Source organism: Paramisgurnus dabryanus, chromosome 18, assembly GCF_030506205.2.
Source record: "Paramisgurnus dabryanus chromosome 18, PD_genome_1.1, whole genome shotgun sequence".
NCBI classification, from domain to species: domain Eukaryota; kingdom Metazoa; phylum Chordata; class Actinopteri; order Cypriniformes; family Cobitidae; genus Paramisgurnus; species Paramisgurnus dabryanus.
Genome location: NC_133354.1, coordinates 21791214 through 21811985, shown reverse-complemented (window position 1 = coordinate 21811985; position 20772 = coordinate 21791214). Strand labels below are relative to the sequence as shown.

Here is a 20772-nt window from a genome sequence, read left to right as displayed (position 1 = left end):
AATACAACTCACATGACATGACGAACCACCGAGAGGCACAAGATCGATGTTGTCAAAACAAACCAACCATGTTCATCTTTAACTGTCTTTTACATTAATAGAAGCCCCATACAAGTGTACATACAAAATCCCCTGGGTTTCTCTCCTGTCATTTATTACTGCTTGTCAAGTACGCGGCTTCTCACTAAGAATAAACGGCATACGGCATACAGTCAGACAGTGTGAAAAGAAACCAAAGTAAACATCTATCAGGTATCACTTGTCCACGAAACCGCAAGGTTGAGTCAGACATCTCTGACGCTATGGGACATGCAGTAAAATCATTAGACTTTTTTGATACAGTATGTACAGGAAGCCTGGCAGGTTGAACATCTGCCTCTTCACAGTAAACTTTTAAAAAGTGCACAGAGTACAGTTGAGTATACGCCAATGAAATCAAGGCTGATCTCTCAAAATGATCCAGAAAGGTCCGGGCCAAGGGGGCAGTAAGAGGCGACTTTAAACACGTAAGAGTGCTTTAAAACGATATTTAAAGGATAATTCCGTTATTTAACACTTTGAGTCTCATTTCTGGTTTGTTTTGGATGAACTACAGTGATGGACACAGAAATCTTGACAATGGGTTGTGTCTTGACTTTTTGACTCGTTTAGAAGCGTCTCTTGACTGCTTCAGAATGGAAGTCAATGACCATGCACAAACATGTCATTAAAACAACACTTAACGTTCATTTTCAAAACTGTGCTACGCACCGAGTGGTTCGTGGTGTTCGTTGATGATTAAAAACAAGTTGTGTAGCAAAATACAGTTTCTGTCGTGTTTTATTTGGCATTTTGTAAAATTCCATTGACTTCTCTTGGAAGACTCATTGCTCGCTGATATATCACTCCGCCGCCGGGAAACAGAAAAGGGGTCTGTTTACATGTGGTTGTAGTTTTTTCGCTCGGTTTCTCTCAGAAGAAATTTTTCCCATATTTGATGGCTCAGTGACCAGCTTAAGGTTTGAAGTTGAGCTCAATTGTGACTGTCTATATGCTAGACACCGAGCGTACTTGTATGGCAAAGTGTTTGTCGCCATCAAGTGGGCGGGAGTGTGCTAACGCTTCAGACTCAAATATAGAGCGGTTGTGAGGTATCTGAAAAAATAGTTCCACTATAGCAAATAACACGGATTGAAATCATACACTGCACCAATATATTTGTTTTTAATCATCAACGAACACCACGAACCACTCGGTGAGTAGCACAGTTTTGAAAATGAACGTTAAGTGTTGTTTTAATGACATGTTTGTGCATGGTCATTGACTTCCATTCTGAAGCAGTCAAGAGACGCTTCTAAACGAGAAAAAAGTCAAGACACGACCCATTGTCAAAATTCAATTGTAGTTCATCCAAAACAAACCAGAAATGAGACTTAAGGTGTTAAATACCGGAATTATCCTTTAAAGCATCATTTGTAATTTCTCCAGCAGTTTTTCAATTAACATCCGGCAGTGATAAAATTACCAATGAGCATTTGTATTATCTATTAAGCTTCACTCAAATAAACGTAGATAGCTAAACATTTCTAATAAACGTTATAGTCATTAAAATATACTGTACATTTTACACATTTAATATTTCACTGATCTGCAAGAAATCAGTTTACAGAATTAACAATGATGGTATTCGACACGATTTCAAGTGGGCTAACGATATCTACAATATTACAACTGTGACTTTTATATTTAAGTCAACTATCATGCCACTACATAGCTCTACCCAATATTGTTGTTGTTTTTTGTAAATTGTACTGATGCTATAAAGGTTATATCTTATACTGTAAAAAACATAGATTGTGTATGCTATCGTATATGCAGTTAGCATAAATAGATGATTAAACTCCTATATAAATATACTTCTTAGATGTGGTTTTATTTATGATTTGCACTAATTGTGTCAACAATCAATACTAAACCACCATTTGATCTAGCCCTACCGTAGCTCATAAAAGATGTAGAGAAGTCTACAGATATGCACTCCATAAATACAGTTATTTCAAGGGCCACTACAAGATACAAAAACATGAAGACTATTGTAATGAAGAAAGATACGTGTGTGGTAGTAATGTAGCTAATGAAGAGATTGTCATGCATTAATTTATTCTTAATACATCTCATGTATTGTGTTATGGAAAAAGCTCCACATGTCTTATGGATATTAAAGTAAACACTGGCCCTAACTATTTTCCTGCGAATAAATACTAATAAAAGTATTAAAATTGATCGATGAGTGAGATTCTATGCGGCGTCTGAAGCTACTGATCAACAGCTACGTTAATGGTTCGTGAGATGAATGAAATGTTAAGGTTAATGCTTTTTTGCTTAATATAGCTTGCTGTCACATAAGTACATACTTTACGCAACTTTTTTTTAGTTTATCTACAAAAACGTCTTGATTTTAAGTTCACATGTAAACCTGGCACTTTCTACGTGAATGCAAAGGATATTTTTAAGGTCCTTAACAAAGTCGATCGTACTATGTGAAATAAAGAAATAAAATTAAGTACGATATATACATATATAATAAATAAATCAACGCATTTTTAATTAATAAACAAATAAAAGACCACTGGATTTTGTACACATCCACATCCATTTCGAGCGCTTGTTCTACCTACTGTAAATAAACAACAATTCTTTACAACAACAATTCGCAACACATCTACGAATCGTACGACATACCTCACGCGGTAAACAAAGATGGTGGCTTATCATTGCAAAAGTAATGACATTATATTTAACAATAACAACAACAATAAAAATTTGCATTTGCATTCCCAAAAATGAATACTGGATTGTTCGATACATAAACTATGAAATCAGTAAAAAGATCGAAACCAGCAACACTTCAGCATGAGGTAATGGAATTCGATGCATGTACCTGCTGGTGTGGCACTGGCCCAAGCCTTGATATTCCTCACCGAAATGCTTTATTACTTCTTACAGTGGAACAAATTGCCGAATACTTTCTTAGATCCCATTTGCTCGCGTCGGCCTTGAACAAAACAACGGCGACCGGCCCAGCGCCTCACGGTTAGCCATCAGCATTAAATCAACTCGCATGCGGCAGAACTCCGAGTTTAATACCGACCTGTGAGAGTTCATTCAACGCTGACTCGTTTTTCATTAGGTAGGCGTATGCTCGAAGACAATGTCAGCATGTGCCAAACTATTCATCTCTGCGGGCGAGAGATTAAAAAAGGCACACAGTTTCTTTATCTCGCAGCCTTCTCAGGCTGGTCAAACAATAAGAGTCACTGGACAGGTAAATACACAGAAAGAGACGTTTCTAGGTGATTTTGAAATCACCGGACGGTTAATAATAACACGCTTACAGACATCGCTTCTGGCTGCTGAAAGGCTGTAGGAACTCGCCGTGGCGACCGACAGCCAATGAGGATTAGATATGTCCTCCTGATGATACACACTAGTAGGGTTTAGTGGGTGAGTAATGATCATCCACACAAGACTGGTAATAAAACCAGGAGAATTCATATCTAAACTCATGCTACACAAGAAATGGCACATTAAAAACAACTACTAACCAAGACTGGACCTACATAGCTGTGTGGCACCCACACGAAAACGACAGACCGTAAAAAAAAAAAAAAAAAAACAAGTTGATAAAACGAACGCATGTTCTGCAAGCAGTAGCCTCACATCTCCGGTCAAGACCGGACTGGCAGTTTTTTTGTGGTTTTGGTGACTGCGTTTATTTCTGGGGGCTTGACTGGTTGATGGCCGGCTTTCTGTTGACGTACGTGGCCCAGTAGCCCAAGTTGAAGATGAAGAAAAGGACAGGAAAAATTATACGAGATATCTTGTCCACTTTGCTGACACGATTGTACGACTTTCTCCCTCCCTCCGGCACATATTCACCATCCATTTTGGGCAGCCGGACCTCTCGGACCGGCTGGGACGGGGTGGACGTCGCTGTGGCTGTGGCGCTCTTGGAGATGGTGGTCAGTCCTGGATCTTTGGCTACGCCCATGTTGTAGGTGGTCCCCACGATGTTGAAAGTGTTGTTGGTATTTTTTGAGAAGGAAGACGACTCTCGTCTCTGTAGAAAACAAAGACGATAGAAAAAATGAGGACAATGATGATGAAAGAAGGGGAAAGTGCCTTGTAAGCTCTCTTTTGCGAAAGTTCAACGTTATTTGTCTAACTACAGTATCAACTTTTCCCCCTTATTGCACAAAATACAACAAATAAAACAATTTAGGGGAATGTATGTACAATTTATTTATTGGAGAGGGAATAACGTTTAATGGAGCTGGGGAAACTTTATTTATGATAGCGTCTGATCTAAAAGGCAAATGCAATGTTTTATTTAACGTGGTGAACATATTTCAACTAATGATGTTTTGGGAATAAAACATCATTAAGATAAATATGTATATGACTGATTTGTTGTTGCAATACTTTAACTAGCTTGCATTATAGTATTATCACAGTCCCGCAGCAGAGGCTTTGCATGTTTGCTGTTGCATTACAGAGCATTTATCTACTGCGTGGAAAGACCTTCAGGCTAAATCAAGATATTGCTCATCCAGTTCTCCTCTCATCAGGCAAATATACGAGTATTGCAATGACTGCAGGCCGATAACGCAGGCCGTCTTCGAGTGTTCTGCTGACAACTGTTGTGATTCATTGGCCAAGGCTATGGTGGGATTCATTCTTATTTTTTAAACCGTAGGCCAGGGGCGTCGCTAGACCCCTTTTACTGGGGCACGTGCCCCAGTGTAAATCTTTTGTGCCCCGGTGTAAATCTCAAGTTAAAATTTTAGCTGTTAACTAGTGTATTCCTTTAAAAAGACAATCGCGGCAATAACGGATCTTTATGCAAAGTAGTTACCCAATTTAGGCTTCTAAAAGCGACGAAGTAGTCGCATTGACGCGTGCACGCACGTATCCATGGCCGCGCGCGTTTGCGTTCACCGCGCACAACTCACACCTCATACACAACCGCATTCAAAAGGTGACGCCACGCGAGTGCTTATGAAAGCATAACGAAACTAAAGTAAGTTTCTAAATAATAATGCTAATCTTATTTTGACTCGATCATTATTGGCTTATGTAGATGGACATCAGAAATGTTTTGTGCAAAGCAGGGAAAGGGAAGAAGAAAGGAGAGATGATGAGTTTAGGAGGTAAGACAAACTACAGTACATCCTCACCCTGTCAGGTCTCAAACAGAGGAAAAATCTCAGGAAAACCTCTGTCAAGTCTATAGAATTGCATCGTTGCTGAGAAAATCAACAGATGTATGTAATATACTGTTCTGTATTTTGAGATATGAAATTAATATTTAGTTTACTAATATTTAACTCTTACATAACAGTTAGCAGTAACTATGACTGAGATTATTTAGTATAGCCGTCATAAAATGACTGGTTTCTTAAAATATTCTTGTAAAAATAAGTTAATAATCAGTGCTATCATTGTATAATGTAGAAAAGATTTCTCTGCTGTCATTATTTCCAAACATGTTATGCCATTTATGCCTCCAAACATGTTAATAATGTTAGGTATGATGAAGATTACACTTGTATATATGTATCTTTCGCAGTAACTGTTGCACTAGAATAGTGGGTTAAGCAAATTACATTGTATAGAACTGTTGCACACCTCTTGCACACAGCAGGCTTTCAAAAAAAAGTCAGCAAAACATTGGGGGCCTGTGCCCCAGTAGAGCTTTATGTCTAGCAACGCCCCTGCCGTAGGCGTCTTCAAACTCAAGATAAAAGGCCAGAGATTTTTTCTAGGTAAATGTAAGTGGAAAATAATACAAAGCAATCTACCTCAACTGCAAATACATAAATCAAAGCAAATGCATAGAGGCTTCTAACAAGCATACAGGTCAAAAGTTGATCTGCATCGTGACAAGCTTTTCTAATTCTCTAAACACTGCATTTCTGCATTTAAGGGCTAAAGCGTTGCCTTTTCACTGAACGATTGTTATCTAGTTTAAAGGAGCAGTTTACCTAAAAATCTAAATTATTATATTTTGCTCATCCTCATGCCATCTCAGATGTATTGGACTATTTCTCCCAACATGATCTCACAAATTTCCGTGAAATAGTCCCGCATCATTTTGCTCAGTTTTGCGTGACATTGTCACGTATTTCAACCACATTGTTCTAAGTGGTATTTCACACCACTTAGAACAATGGAGTCGATCATAGTTCAGTTCACAGTTCAGTTTGGATAGTTTGAGTAAGCTCATAAGTTTCCATCTTTGTGTGAACTATTCCTTCCTATCCAAAACAGTTTGTGTATTTTACGTGGTTTTCACACTGGGCACATTTGTGATGTGATCCCGTAAAATTTTACAAATTTTAGGTTATGACAGCATAAAAGCTGGGTTCAAGCCCTTTACAAATCTGTTTTTGTTTCTTTCATAGCTTGTCTAAAACAAAAGTATGGCTGTCTGCTAGGATTTTCAGGAACACAATTTTGAGAAAAACAGAGAGGTAAAAAAATAAAAGCACAACAATAAAGTATTACAAGTTAAAGTCACACAAGACTTATTTTAGTCAATACATGTTGTTAAAGATACCAAATGGTCACTTTGACACAACAATTCCAAACATTTTAACATTATTATGATATTACATTATCTGAACTAATGTTAACTAATGTTACTTTTAGTTAAGTTTTACGTTGTTTATCATGGTAGTCTCTGACCTTTTGATCACCCCTTGTATGTTTAGATGGCCAGACTATTTACTTTGTAGATTAAGAAAAGCAAAAACAGGGAAGGGTGCGCGACAATAGCATGACAAGAGTACCTTCATTAGAACTCCTATCTATCATCTGATCCTTCATTTCTCGATGCGAAATAGTAAATTATAACATTGTTTATATATATTTGTATAAAAAACTTTGTGTGGCATAGCCTACACAGAATTTGTGTGAGCTGTGCATTGATACACCTTCAATCTACATGCTATGTGGTTTATTTTAATACTTACTTACGCATTTGGCAGACACTTTAATCCAAAGTGACTTAAAGTGCATTACAAGCCATATATTTTTTATTAATTTGTGTTCCCTGGGTCTGAACCCATGACCTTTTGCAGGGCAAACGCAATGCTCTACCACTGAGCTATACACTAAATTAGGCTTACTGTTGATTGGGGCCTTTGTGCAAAAGTCAGCATTGTTCAACTGGCACAACTAACAGGGCAGTGTTACCACCTAAAGAAGGAAGGTGGTGAAAGTAATTTTGTTTAAAAAGAGACATTTGTGCACATTCTCTATTGATCATGGCAGCAGGTATTCATTAAATGATGATAAAATAAAGTAGAACAGCATAATAGCCGGGCATTTCTCCAGATGGGCAGTGTAGTCGAATACACTTTATGCATCTTTAAGATTTGATTCAGGTACCTGTACAGTCACAGTTTTTGTTTTCTATTCAGATGTTATTTTGCATGCAATAATATTTGCAGATGAACTAGAAAGATCCTCTATGAAGAGATGACCCGGAACTGACAGTTTGAGTAAGCCAAATGAATGCATGGCATGTCTATGGTAAATCACAGAAGCTGTTTTTGCATAAATAAGTAAATAAGCTCTGGAATTGATCATACATTTATACACAGACATTCTGCTTGTCTGGATAGTCAAAGCTCCCACATCTCTGCAAGCATGAGATTATCTAACCGGGCTTCATTCTTCTGTCAATCAGAAAAGACATTTGTATGGATGGCAAGGCAGTAAAAGCATGTGCACTTGCTGCATTTGCTCACTTTCCATTTTCATCGCTTCCATTTTGCCAAAATTACTTAATGGAATAATTAACCTGAAAATTAAAATTCTGTCATCATTTAATCATTTTAATATTGTTTCATACCTTTATGATTTTCTTTCTTTTACAGAATACAAAAGAACAAGGATTTTCTGAGTTTGTTCCAGACATTAAAGTGCTCCTAATGGTGCGTTTTCAACAGACACGAATGAAGCGTTAAGTAATTTACATGTTAAAGGATTAGTCCATTTTCTTAAAAAATCCAGATAATTTACTTACCACCATGTCATCCAAAATGTTGATGTCTTTCTTTGTTCAGTCGAGAAGAAATTATGTTTTTTGAAGACAACATTCCGTGATTTTTCTAATTTGAATGGACTTTTATGGACCCCAACACTTAACAGTTTTAGTGCAGTTTAATATTGCAGTTTCAAAGGACTCTAAACGATCTCAAACGAGGCATAAGGGTCTTATCTAGCGAAACAATTGTCATGTTTGGCAAGAAAAATAAAAAATATCCACTTTTAATCCACAACTTGTCTTCTTCCTCCGGCTGTGTGAAGAGCAAGCGCGACCTCACGTAATTGCTTATTGACGTCGAAAGGTCACGTGTTACATGTATGTACATTTGCTGACTATTTTAAACAATAAACTGACACAAAGACATTAATTAGTATCATTTCCCATACAACAACGTCGGAACGGTCCTCTTTCTCCACACTTGTAAACACTGGGGTGTTGTTTCCATCCGTGACCTCTTGACGTATTACGTTAGGTTGCGCTGGCGCGTCACAGGACCAGGGGAAGGCGAGAAGTTGTGGTTTAAAAGTGCATTTTTTTTTCCTTTCCAAAAATGACAATCATTTCGCTAGATAAGACCCTTATGTCTTTGTTTAGAGTCATTTGAAACTGCAATTTTAAACTGCACTGAAACTGTTAAATGTTGGGGTCCGTTAAGTAAGGAATAATTGACGACGGGCCATTGAATTATAAGAAAATAATGCACACCCAAGGTGCAATGCGGGTGTTCATTATTTTCAAATAAGTCAAAAGACCGGAGTCAATTATTCCTCTTATACCACGGCATTGCTCTGGTGCCTATTTTTAAGACATTTGACAAGTTAGGTGTGCGTTTATCAGAAATTAATGCATACCCATGGAACATTTCTCAGCCAATCAGAATACAGCATTCCGGTAGTTATCGGGAAATAAGCCCCGACAGTGTGATCATCTTGTATCACACTGAAGGGGCTTATTTCCCAATAACTACCGGCTGCCTCTACATTATCCCGCTTATTACACGGCTACTTGCCACATAAGAAAAAAAACTGGACATGAATATGAATTTGAAACATTTTATTAGCATATTTGTTTAAAATTAACATTTTTATCCTTCCGCGAAACTTTGCACAGATGCATAAAATGATCGTAATACATTATTAAGATCCTCTGCTTCATACTTGTCTGTCTCCATTTTTTTCTCTTTTAACCAGTCTTTGAGAAGTTTTAATCCCCATTCTGTATTTTTTTGTGTATTGGCTTCGTAGCTGTCATGCTCTATTTTGTCAAGTTCAGTCTCAGTAAGCTCTCTGTGTCTTGTCGTTGTTCGTTCTTCTATCCACTGTTTAAATGTTTTGTTTTTTTCCGTACATGTTAAAACTAATGTCAAAATCCATTCTTAATTGTGGTTGTCCAGTGTTTGTCACAAGATGGCGCCAAACAGTAATCTTTATTGGCGCGGAGCGATTTTAATCGTACAAGTAGTACCGGCTATGCATTATTACTTCGGAGCGGTTATTATTTGAAAAGAACGAACCTGCAAATTTCTCAACTGACCAATCAGAATCAAGCATTCCAGAGAGCCGTGCAATAAAGTCTATTAATGATGAGAAAAAAACTGGAATGTTTTCCTAAAAAAAAAAATATTTCTTCTCGACTGAACAAAGAAAGACATCAACATTTTGGATGACATGGTGGGGAGTAAATAATCTGGATATTTTTTTAAGAAAGTGGACTAATCCTTTAAGTCAAGCAAAGAAGCGATAGACATCCTATGTCACGTTTAACGCAAATGAGGTGGCGCAAATTGAGCATTTCGGGCATTTGGCGTGCATAACGCATGATTCATAGACTTTGAAAAATCTAAACTTTGACAGATTTCAGACGTGAATGAAACGATTAACTATTAACTAATTTACGTGCTTCATTGGTGTCTGGTGTCTACGCACTGCGATTTCTTTAATAGAAAACACTTTTCAAGAACTACAACAAATGGTGTGATAGAAATAAAGATGGTTTTATATCTTGTGATGAATTTTCATTTTCCTTCCCAAGGTATTGACAAAAAACAAGGACGAGGTCTGATTATTTTGCTTTGCATGTCAACTCTCTTTTATTTAAAATGCAAATGAGCTGATCTCTGCATTAAATGGCAGTGCTGTGGTTGGATAGTACAGATTAAGGGGCGGTATTATCCCCTTCTGACATCACAAGGGGAGCCTGATTTCAATGCCTTTTTTATAACATGCTTGCAGAGAATGGTTTACCAAAACTACGTTACTGGGTTGCCCTTTTTCACATTTTCTAGGTTGATAGAAGCACTAGGGACCCAATTATAGCACTAAAGCATGGAAAAAGTCAGATTTCCATGATATGTCCCCTTTAATAACCCATATAAAATAGCCTAATGGCCAAGGCTGGTTTCACAGATTTTCATAGTCCTTATGAGTATGACACAATAAGGATCTCCAAATGTGTCACTTAGTTACACACTGTGAACACAGAAAAGGAACTTGCTGCAGTTAAATGTGTAGGAGAATTTGATGGGCGAGAAGTCGAAATGCTATAATCATCGGCCACGGCAGGATAACTTTGCACATAGCTTAAAACGCCCATTTAAACCTCTGATCAGTTCAGAAATGAAACTGGAAAAGCTCAGTGGATAACAGAAGCTAAATCCACCGTGACAAAGCGATTTAATATGCAGAGAATAGCTTTAGAGGACACGAGTGATTTGACAATTGTAAGTTACAAAACCTGCCCGATTGAGCGTTATAAGAACAAACAGGTTCATACATTTTCTTAGATTATGATTGGTAATCATCCATGCAAGATGCTATGTGTGGTTGCCTGGGTATAGTTATACGGCTGCTAGGTTTTTCCGGGTGGTTGCTAAGGTATTTTCAAAGAGGTTGCATACTGGTCCAGTCAACAAAATTCACCCTCAAGTCTGGATAATATTCATCTCTATAGATAAAGATCAGGTCCCTCCTTCAATGTGACTTGAAGTAACAATTACTTGTCTTGGAAAACACCACTAACAAATAAGAATATACTCGTGTTGGACAAACTAGAGTCCAGATATTTATCTTCGTAGCATGTTCTGGCAGAATTGACAAAGCGGTAACGACAAAAGAAGAACAAAAAAAACCCCACAATGAATGTAAAGAACAATGTGCTATGGCCCCAGTAGACCTCCAATACAAGCAAAGAAACCGTTGACACCAACACAAACAGAAGACGGAGCAGAAAATGCTCAGCTCAGCATTCTGCACAGGGAGATGGCAGACCATTGGCGGTGCTTTCTAATGCCAATATCTGTGTGAGGGATCTCGTAGTGGGAACTGTAGCATGCTGCTTCCTCAATCACAAGCCATCGATCCCTGCTGCTACACCAGCACCTGAGTCTCTAAATCACAGCCTGGGCTTATGTCAGCATTAGTAAAGGATCCCAAGTACAAGCCCAACACGAGCCGCACTGATACAACTGTTTCTTTTGGCTTAGGTCTCATTTGCATTGTGTATTGGCAAGATAAGCTCCCCGGGTACACAGAGAATGTATTTTTTAATACGTGTTCAACACTACAAATGATTTTGTTTTGAATTATGAATTAAAGTGTGAAGATGTCTCTTTGGATTGTAAAAATTCTAATTAAAAACAAATTGAAAGTGTAAATTATCCAAATGTAATGCACTAAACACCCATCATACAGTGTAGAAGAAAAAAAGTAGATGAAACATCAGAAGGGTTAAATTAAACAGATTACAAAGTTATAAACAATGTTTTTATAAAGACCCTCCCTTAGAAATACACAATAAACACAAATTGGTTAGCTTGCACGCTGTGTTGCGATTCGCTAACCACCTATCGTTGTCCGTAAACGTCACGCCTCTTACCATTATGGGGAGTTGCATGTGCTCTATTTTGAATAATAATGATAATAATTGAAAATAATAATTAATTCATAATAATTTGTTTCATTAATTTAGTGCTTTTCTGCAGCACTCAAAGCGCTTTACATATGAAAGGGGGAATCCTCTCAACCTCCACCAATCATAATCCCTTTAATATATGTGTGATATTAAATGCATCAAAACTATGATTTTATATTTTTATAACTATTACGACACAATGGTTTCATTTAAAATGCAACTATATCAAATATCATTAAAGTCACCATGTAACGGAAGTAGCGATTGCCATATTTTTCCCGTGGTGAATCAGAGTGAAGTTATTTTACTTTGTTTTTTATTTGTTTAGTAAGTGGTCAACTTATGTGGTTTCGAATGCAACATGGAAGTTTTGAAATCCTGCAGGACTTTTTTAACTTTGTATGATATACAAAGGTATGAAAACATCAATAACTGGTTCAATTCTTCTGACCTGCTCAAGGCAAGATGATGATGATTCGAAGGGAACCTGCAACTTATAAAACAAAAAACCCTGTCCTAATAAAATGGAAACATCAGTCCTATTGTAGAAATCCATGGATGCTGGTTTTATGCAGCAAGGATTCGGATGGGTGTTAAATTATCTTTTTATATATCACAACTATGCGCTTTATAGACTATCTAAATGCAGTATGTGTTTCTCCATGTCCTGACAGTGTCTCAGGGTTTTCCTGAGGATATACTGAAATTAACACAGACAGATTCTGCATTCCAGCTGTGCCAAGTATTATTCTCTGTTTCAGTGTGCATCTGCTAAATTCTTCATGTGGACACCACATTTATAAGGTATAGTAGCTGAATATATTGCTAAAGATATCTGTAGGGTTGAAGATTTAATAACAGAGCCCATACTGTAAGCGGTCACTTGGCAAATATCACATATATATCATTGCTTTAATATGTTAGTCATTTATTAAATGAAGAACGTGCCAGTATCCTGCCAAAACATCTTAGTAGGGAATAAAACTATGGCACTGAGTTAGGTTCAACATTTAATTGCTCTTTGATAAACTGCTATTTGATTTCTTTCATTTCATTTGTCCTGAAAGTTTTGAGATTTGGTTTGATAGAGCACAGCAAACAGATTGCAGTATTCACTGAGAGAGATAAAGCTCTCTGTTATGATTTCAAATAGTTATGGATCGGTGGTCCCGTACACACTGCATATTAATTCGATTGTCACTTCACATTTTAAAGCTTAATCCTGTTCTGTACACACACACAGTTCAGTAACTTACATACGGGACTGACAACCACATTCTACAGTACAACCGAATTAACTCCTGCAAAATGCAGAGAGTGACAATTGCATTTACAGAAACTCTGCATAGTGTGTACATAAGCGAACTGAACAACGAATAGTTAATAAAGTGTTTAATCGTGCATCATAAACATGACAGGTCTCTCTTCTGAAAAAATAAATGCCTAGAAGAGGAAAAAGTCTTCTGTATGCGCAGTGCAGAAATGACAGAGGCACGAGTGTTCGCTGACTAGTGTTGCCAGATCTCGTACGAAAAAAACAGACAAATCCAATAATAAACCAAAATAGATTAAAATGCTTTATCTCAAAGATCAAAATATTGGGACCGGCACCTTCACACTTTAATAACACCAAAAACTTGATCGCCTTATGAGCCAAAAGTCATAACGGTTAAGCACCAAAATGGTATATAAGTACAAAAAAGATGAGGACCTGGCAACACTGCAAGATAGCATCCTGTGGAGCAGCCTTACAAATGCATGCAATACACAACGCCAAGACAGAGGTTTATTACAAAACATAACGCTGTTAAGTTATTTTGATCAAAGCTGTGAGTGATGAGCATGCAAGACGGCAGAACGTTGCTATTGTTATCTCTTTGTCAATTATCACATTTTTGGTCACATTTTTTTGTCACTCCTGAAAATTTGCAGTGTGTACGAGGCCAGTATACAGTAACTGCATAACAGCACAAACGTGTCTATTTAATTATGATCTTCATCTATAGATCTTAAAATTATATTTTTTATCAATTATTTCTAATTAGAACAATAAAACTCTTAAGAAAGTGCTTGAAAGTCCCCATAGGAGTGCATTTTTCTTAAATTCTTTGGAAGACTAAAGCAAAATGGTATGTGATTGGCTATCTGATGAGACATCTCTGTGCTCATATCGAAATTCTGTGAATATATTTATCCGAGCACAGTTTGAGACTGTTGAAGTCTCTAATAATGATTACTGGGTTTATTTACAGAGGAGTATCGTCTGAGAAGCAGGAGATCTTGGTCCTAATTTAATGGCATTGCTGTCCAGGACAAAAAGCAAGATCTCATTTGCGATTTCTCTTTTCTGTGGGTGGCACCCATTCATTTCACAGTCATGCATCTTGGCTGCATATTAAATCCAGTGGTATGTGTGAGTATGTGTCAAGGCACAGGCTTAACCGTGTGCTATCATTTGTAGAATGAACTGAATTTTGCTTCTGAGGGTGACTGGGGCGACTATGTATCGTTGGGGCTCTGTGTTACATTCTATCTGTCAGGCAAACTGAATTAAACATGCTTTAAGTCTTTCATCTGGGTAACCGCTATCTCTTCTGCACAATTGTTCCACTTAGTCCTCCCCCTCTGCTGTCACACACACACATGCTTAACCTATTTTCAGTGTATATTTGGGTAAGCATTAGCATAGATGCAACAATGAAAATTTGCATTTCCCATGTCACAATGCATCTCCACATCTCACTCCCTCCAACGACCAAAGTTTAAACAAATAATTAAAGCAATGGCACTCTCAAAACTTTTACTCATTCAATATTTTATCGGTATTACATTCACAAAGTGATTTTTGAATGCATGTTGTCTAACTTTTTCCTAACCAATAGTAGTTAAATAAGAGCAATAAGCAATAAATCTTATATCCCGGGTGTGATTTGCTAAGAGAAGGGTGGGTGATATTATCCCTGCCTTTGATAAATTATTTTTTATCCCGGGTGGGGACAAAATGTATCCCCCTATGATTAATGGTCATCAAACGGTCTAGGTTATGTCATAATCCTTTTTGAATCCATGCCCAGACTCTTCAAATGTTGGCAAACACCAATAGTGTATTTCAGCGCATAAACAGCCAAATATAAAAAAATGAAAAGGATTCCAAGCAGCATATCATCATATTTTACAGGACCATCACAAAAGCAATCCAAGAAATATTACCATTGAGAATGAGACATCAGAAACTGCCGTCGTTAATGAAGGGGAACTCACAGTATGACACAGGAAAGCAAAAAAAAGGTCAGAAGTCCGTCATCAAGCACACTATTTTCTTAGTCTAACAGCTTTCTAAGTAGGCATATATAGCCTATTTAATGTTATATTGAGAGTACGCTATGCATTGCATTTTCTTCTGTAGTGTTTTGAATCTCGCTCAGGGGTGCGTTTCCCAAAAGCATCATTAGCTAACCTACTAGTGTCGTAAGTTTCGTTGTTACTGACAAAGTTCAACGATTTGGTGTTTCCCGAACCATAGTTCAAACGAACATTCGCAAGCTGCATCACAAACTTGTATAGTTTGAACGACAGCTCTTCACCTGTGGTTAGAAGCATAATTTCTTGTTATTATAATATGCAGACTTACGTTGATCATGCTTTTGAACAAAATAAGCAAAAAACATGTAGTGCATTCTATATCCATCATTCTAAATATATGACATTTTTATTTTAGGTATTTAAGTTTGTAAACAAAAATAAAGCGCTGCATTTGAAAACTGCGCATGTGCGCAACCAACGAGCTTTAAGACCCTGGGGAATCCCTGGGAGGAGTGACGTAAAAGGGAACTTGCGTATGAATTAAATGTCTTTAATACGTTAATTACAGCAGTAATCTGACATTACATCGATTTGAACAGATTATTTAGTACTCCACTTCCCACATGACATCATCAACTATGTTGTTGAACCAACATGGTTCAAACGACGAATGTGTGAAAAAGTTATTATGTCTTGACAAGGTAAATAGTTTCTCCAACTATGCATCGTACTATGATGGTTCAGCAGCGATTTACGTCGTTGTTCGGGAAACGCACCCCAGGGCAGGTGCAAGTAGGACTAGTTACACTTCTATACATATTTTATTTCAACAGTTACAAGAAATAGCTTAATACCCTGAATAAGCAATATAAGCCTGTGGTTCATAATTTGTTTTCATAAATACATTTTCACAACTTGCATCTTGCATATCCAAGCAAATGTCAGGGATGCAAACCCATCGGGGTAAAAAAAAGTGATAAAGATGCAAGCTCGAGTATGGGTCTGCCCTATTCCTTTCAAAACAAACAAACTAGCGCGCCTTTATCTCCTAAATGTTCGTTTCATGTCTGTACGGAACAATACTCACTCCCGAAAATGTGATGATTGACACAGAAATAACCATAGCAACTTTCTGCCATCTCGCGTCTCACAACTTTTACCAAAATAATTTAACAGCATTGTGTTTTGAAATAAACCTTCGTCTTGCCATTGTGTATTGTACGCTTTGTGAGTCTTGCAGTGTTGCCAGGTCCTTGTCTTTTTTGTACGTAAATACCGTTATGGCGTTTAACCGTTTATGGCTTTTGGCTCATGAAGCGATCAAGTTTTTGGTGTTAATAAAGTGTGAAGGTGCCGGTTCCAATATTTTGATCTTTGAGGTAAATCATTTAGATTTATTTTGGTTTATTATTGGATTTTTCTTGTTCGCTGTTTTTTTGTGCAAGATCTGGCAACACTAGTCAGCAAAAGCTTGTGCCACTGTCATTTTCTTTTCTTCTTCTACAAATTTATTTTTTCAAAAGAGAGACCTGTCATGTTTATGATGCACATTTAAACACTTGATTAACTACCAGTAGTTGAATTCGGTTGTGCACACACATCGTTGAATTCTGTAAATGCGGTTGTCACTACCTGCATTTTGCGGGAGTTAATTTGGTTGTAGAATGCGGTTGTCAGTCCCGTAAATGAATGAACTGTGTTTGTACAGAACAGTATTAAGCATTAAAAAGTGAAGTGACAACCGAATTAATATGCAGTGTGTACGGGACCTATTTATTGTAAACATAACCTGCAAAATTGGTTGATGATTTGACATATTTACCACAACAGCTGGACATGATTTTCATAATTTCTTTCACCGTGACCCTGTCCAAACACTGACCTCGCAAACCCCATCACCCCCTATTTTTTAAAAACTAAATTACAATAATGACCTACTTTGGATCCAAAACGGTGGATTTTGCCGAAAGGTGAGAAGGTTCATCCCTGTTAATGTGAGGTCATGTTCTATCCAGTAATTGCAGTAATTTTGCTGGTTAAATGCTTGCTGTTTGTTTTATATTGCACTGGTTGGCCCCACATAAGGCGGAATCCCATTGGTCCAAAATTCCATTTCACTTTCAGCTCCATTCTGGGGTGCGTTTCCCGAACAACGACGCAACTCGCTGCTGAACCAACATAGTACAATGCATAGTTGGAGAAACGAACTTCCTTGTCACGACTGTTTCCCGAAAGCATAGTAACTTTGTCACACATTCGTTGTTTGAACCATGTTGGTTTAACAACATAGTTGATGATGTCACGTGGGAGGTGAAGTACTAATTAACCTGTGCAAATCAATTTAATGTCAGATTACTGCTGTAAATAACATATATTGCATCGGAAGGCTGATTTTGTTATCGTGATTTAGTTATCCGTTGTTTTTTTTCAAGATATTCAATTCCTGCGCAAGTTCCCTCTTACATCACTCCTCCCAGGGATTCCCCAGGGTCAGTGTTGTTTTCGTCAACGATGACGATAACGAAATGATTTCGTTGACGCACCTATTTTTTATGACGCTAACGCGACGATGACTAGCTAAAAATGTCTCTAAGGTGACGAAAACATGACGAGACGCTTTCGAGTTTTCGTTGACGAGACGAGACGGAACGAAAATGAATGTAAGTCTGACGTTTACAATGCATGTCATTTCTGCATATTTTGCGTGAAATCTGTCTGTTTTTAGCTAAAAAGTATCCGCAATGCTGCCGTTTCCTCTCCTTGTTTTGGGTCAACACAGTCACGCCCACCACCCGGCTGCCGCCATGCCGCGCACGCGCACCAGATTTCAAACAACAACACCACACCTGCGGCTGTGGCGAGTTCGAAGGACGTTGCGGAGGCGCCAATAAACGGAAACGATGAGATGATTAATGGACATACTTTCAGTATAATCCATCAGACAGAAAAACGGAATGCATATTGGGAGACGACGGTAAATGTGGCCACAAATAGGGCAAGAATGGGAAGAATACCACCAACCTCAAGCGGCACCTGAAGGCTCATCACGCTAATATTTTTTTGTAAAGGTAACTAACCAGTCACGCTGTTACCAATCATATACATTTTACTCGACATTCGGCTTGTGACACATTTCATGGTAAGCTTAAGGTTTTACATGTATCTACTTGTCAAACCTAAGCCCATTTCCTATACTTTTTGTGGTGTATTTAAATAAGGCAAGGCACGCGTTTCTCAAATTTATAAGTGAGGTCTCAGCGTAACACACAAACTCAACATGAGGGTATATCAGGCTCAACTTTTTTGTTATGACATGCGCAGAAGGCACATCAACTAAAACAATGGCAAGACCTCAGGGAGAACCTTAATGCACATTTTAATAGTATTAAATACACCACACTTTTTAACCTAAATTAATTTGTTAAAAAATACTTTTTTTACTAAAATTGACTTAAACTTGACTAAAACCTTTTTGCGTTTTCGTCGACTAAAACTTGACTAAAACCTTTTTGTGTTTTCGTCGACTAAAACGTGACTAAAACTAACAATTTCATAAGTGACTAAAATGTGACTAAAACTAAAAGCATTTTCGTCCAAAAGACTAAGACTAAAACGAAAACTAAAAGGGCTGCCAAAAACAACACTGCCCAGGGTCTTAAAGCTCATATGACTCTGCACATGCGCAGTTTTCAAATGCAGCGCTTTAATTCTGTTTACAAACATAAAGACGTAAAATAATCTTTAGAACGATGGATATACATTGTACCAGAGCCGGCCCAGCCACTAAACGACACTTGCAATTGCAAAGGGCCCCGTGGCCAGCAGAGGACCCCATAGAGTCACTGCCAGCTAGTGGTTGAAAAAAAATTATACATCAAAAGTAACATAAAATAAATAAAAAGAAATGGATCTACAGCGCTCTTTATCGGGCATCATAATAAGCACAGTTGTTTTTATTTAGTTCTTTATTATGGCGAGTTCCCCGCTAATCTTGACCCTGACTGACCCTATGATGTCACTCATCACCTGATCATTGTCTGTCAGACTACGCTTGTTTGAGATGCAGCTTGCCTTGCCTGGAATTTAGACGAGCACAGACGGCTGCAGTAAGGGGAGGAGTGAAAAACTGCAGGCAAGCCGCATGAATCTCGCTTTGTTGTGGACTGCAAACATCAGCAATGGAAGAGATCGCGTTCGCGTATTTTATCGCGGATTAAATAGATGCAACTGAAATACCAACAAATGCATTTACATTAAGATGTTTATAAGGAGAATCAACAAAGGTGAACTGTTCATTACTGGAAGGCTACTTAGTAAATGTTGGGATGTAATCTAAGTCTAAATTCGTTTTTGTGTAAAATATAAACAGCTCACAGAACAACTAATCCAACAGCAATACAAAAGTTTAAAGGAATTAATAAAAAATATGAATGTCATAAGTCAAGAACAAGTTGAAAAACGCATCTCGCGCTGATCACCGGTTATGCGCAGATTTAGCTCATATCAAACAAGCATTAACTATTGTTATGCTATTTACGTAAGGGATAATATATAGTGAGGCGGTTGTTATAGCGAATGTTAGCTACTTTTAATCTTGTTTGTGGTGTTTTAGATATTATGGTTAATGTTGTTTATTTGAAAAATTTAAACATTTAAGTGTTCTATTTATTATTTTATATAATATTTTATTTAAATGTTATTCTATTTACTCTATTTCATTCAAATTATATATAGGCTGTTGTTTGTGCCTCTTAAACTCTGGTGTCAATTAAAGATGTTTCTTTGATGGTCAGTGAAAATCACTTTATCAGTCTTTTTATTCAGCAAGTTCATCAGGGTGTGTTCATTGCACTGCACTGTCATTCAGTTTAGTGGTATCATATTTTTCCTGTTAGACATCAAACATGGAACTCAAATCAAGAACTCAAGGGGGCAGTTTCCCTGACAGAAATTAAACTAGTCATGGACTAAAATAAAAGTAGGCTAAGAGCTGTCCAAATTGAAAAAAGCTTGCACTGACATATCTTAAAATACACCTGTGCCCTTTGTTTTGCCTCAAAATGCACACAAATAATGTTTTTAGTAAGGCATGTTTGTAAAAATTGGTTATGTTTTCTAATTAAACTAAGGCCGAGTCCTGTCTTAAGATAATCCCTGTCCGGGACCACCCCAAGGTCTTTTATTGTCATTCTGTAGGCTACATGTTGCCACATAAGAACGTACTCAGGACCAGCAGCGTAAAAAAGATCATTAACATACAGTATACATAGAATAATTAAAAAACATAATTTAAAAGACAAAATAAAAAAATAACATAGTAGATATAATATGTACAGTATAGTTATAAGGTAGTCATTTCTTTTCTTTAGGCCTTACTTAAAACGGTCAAATGGGCCCCCGACCAAATTGTGCTTAGGGCCCCCGAAGGTCTAGGGCCGGCTCTGCATTGTACTACATGTTTTTTG

The 20772-nt window shown here is 37.5% G+C and overlaps 1 protein-coding gene across 1 annotated transcript in view; it reads right to left on the bottom strand.

Moving 5' to 3' along the window:
- Window positions 1-1423: 1423 nt before the first annotated feature.
- The window catches only part of gabra3 (gamma-aminobutyric acid type A receptor subunit alpha3), a 211946-nt gene continuing 192597 nt past the window's right edge, over window positions 1424-20772 (bottom strand). The window contains exon 10 of the mRNA XM_065287272.1: window positions 1424-4099. Within this exon, the coding sequence (XP_065143344.1) occupies window positions 3752-4099 (348 nt within the window). The 3' untranslated portion in view covers window positions 1424-3751. The remainder of the gene's footprint in view (window positions 4100-20772) is intronic.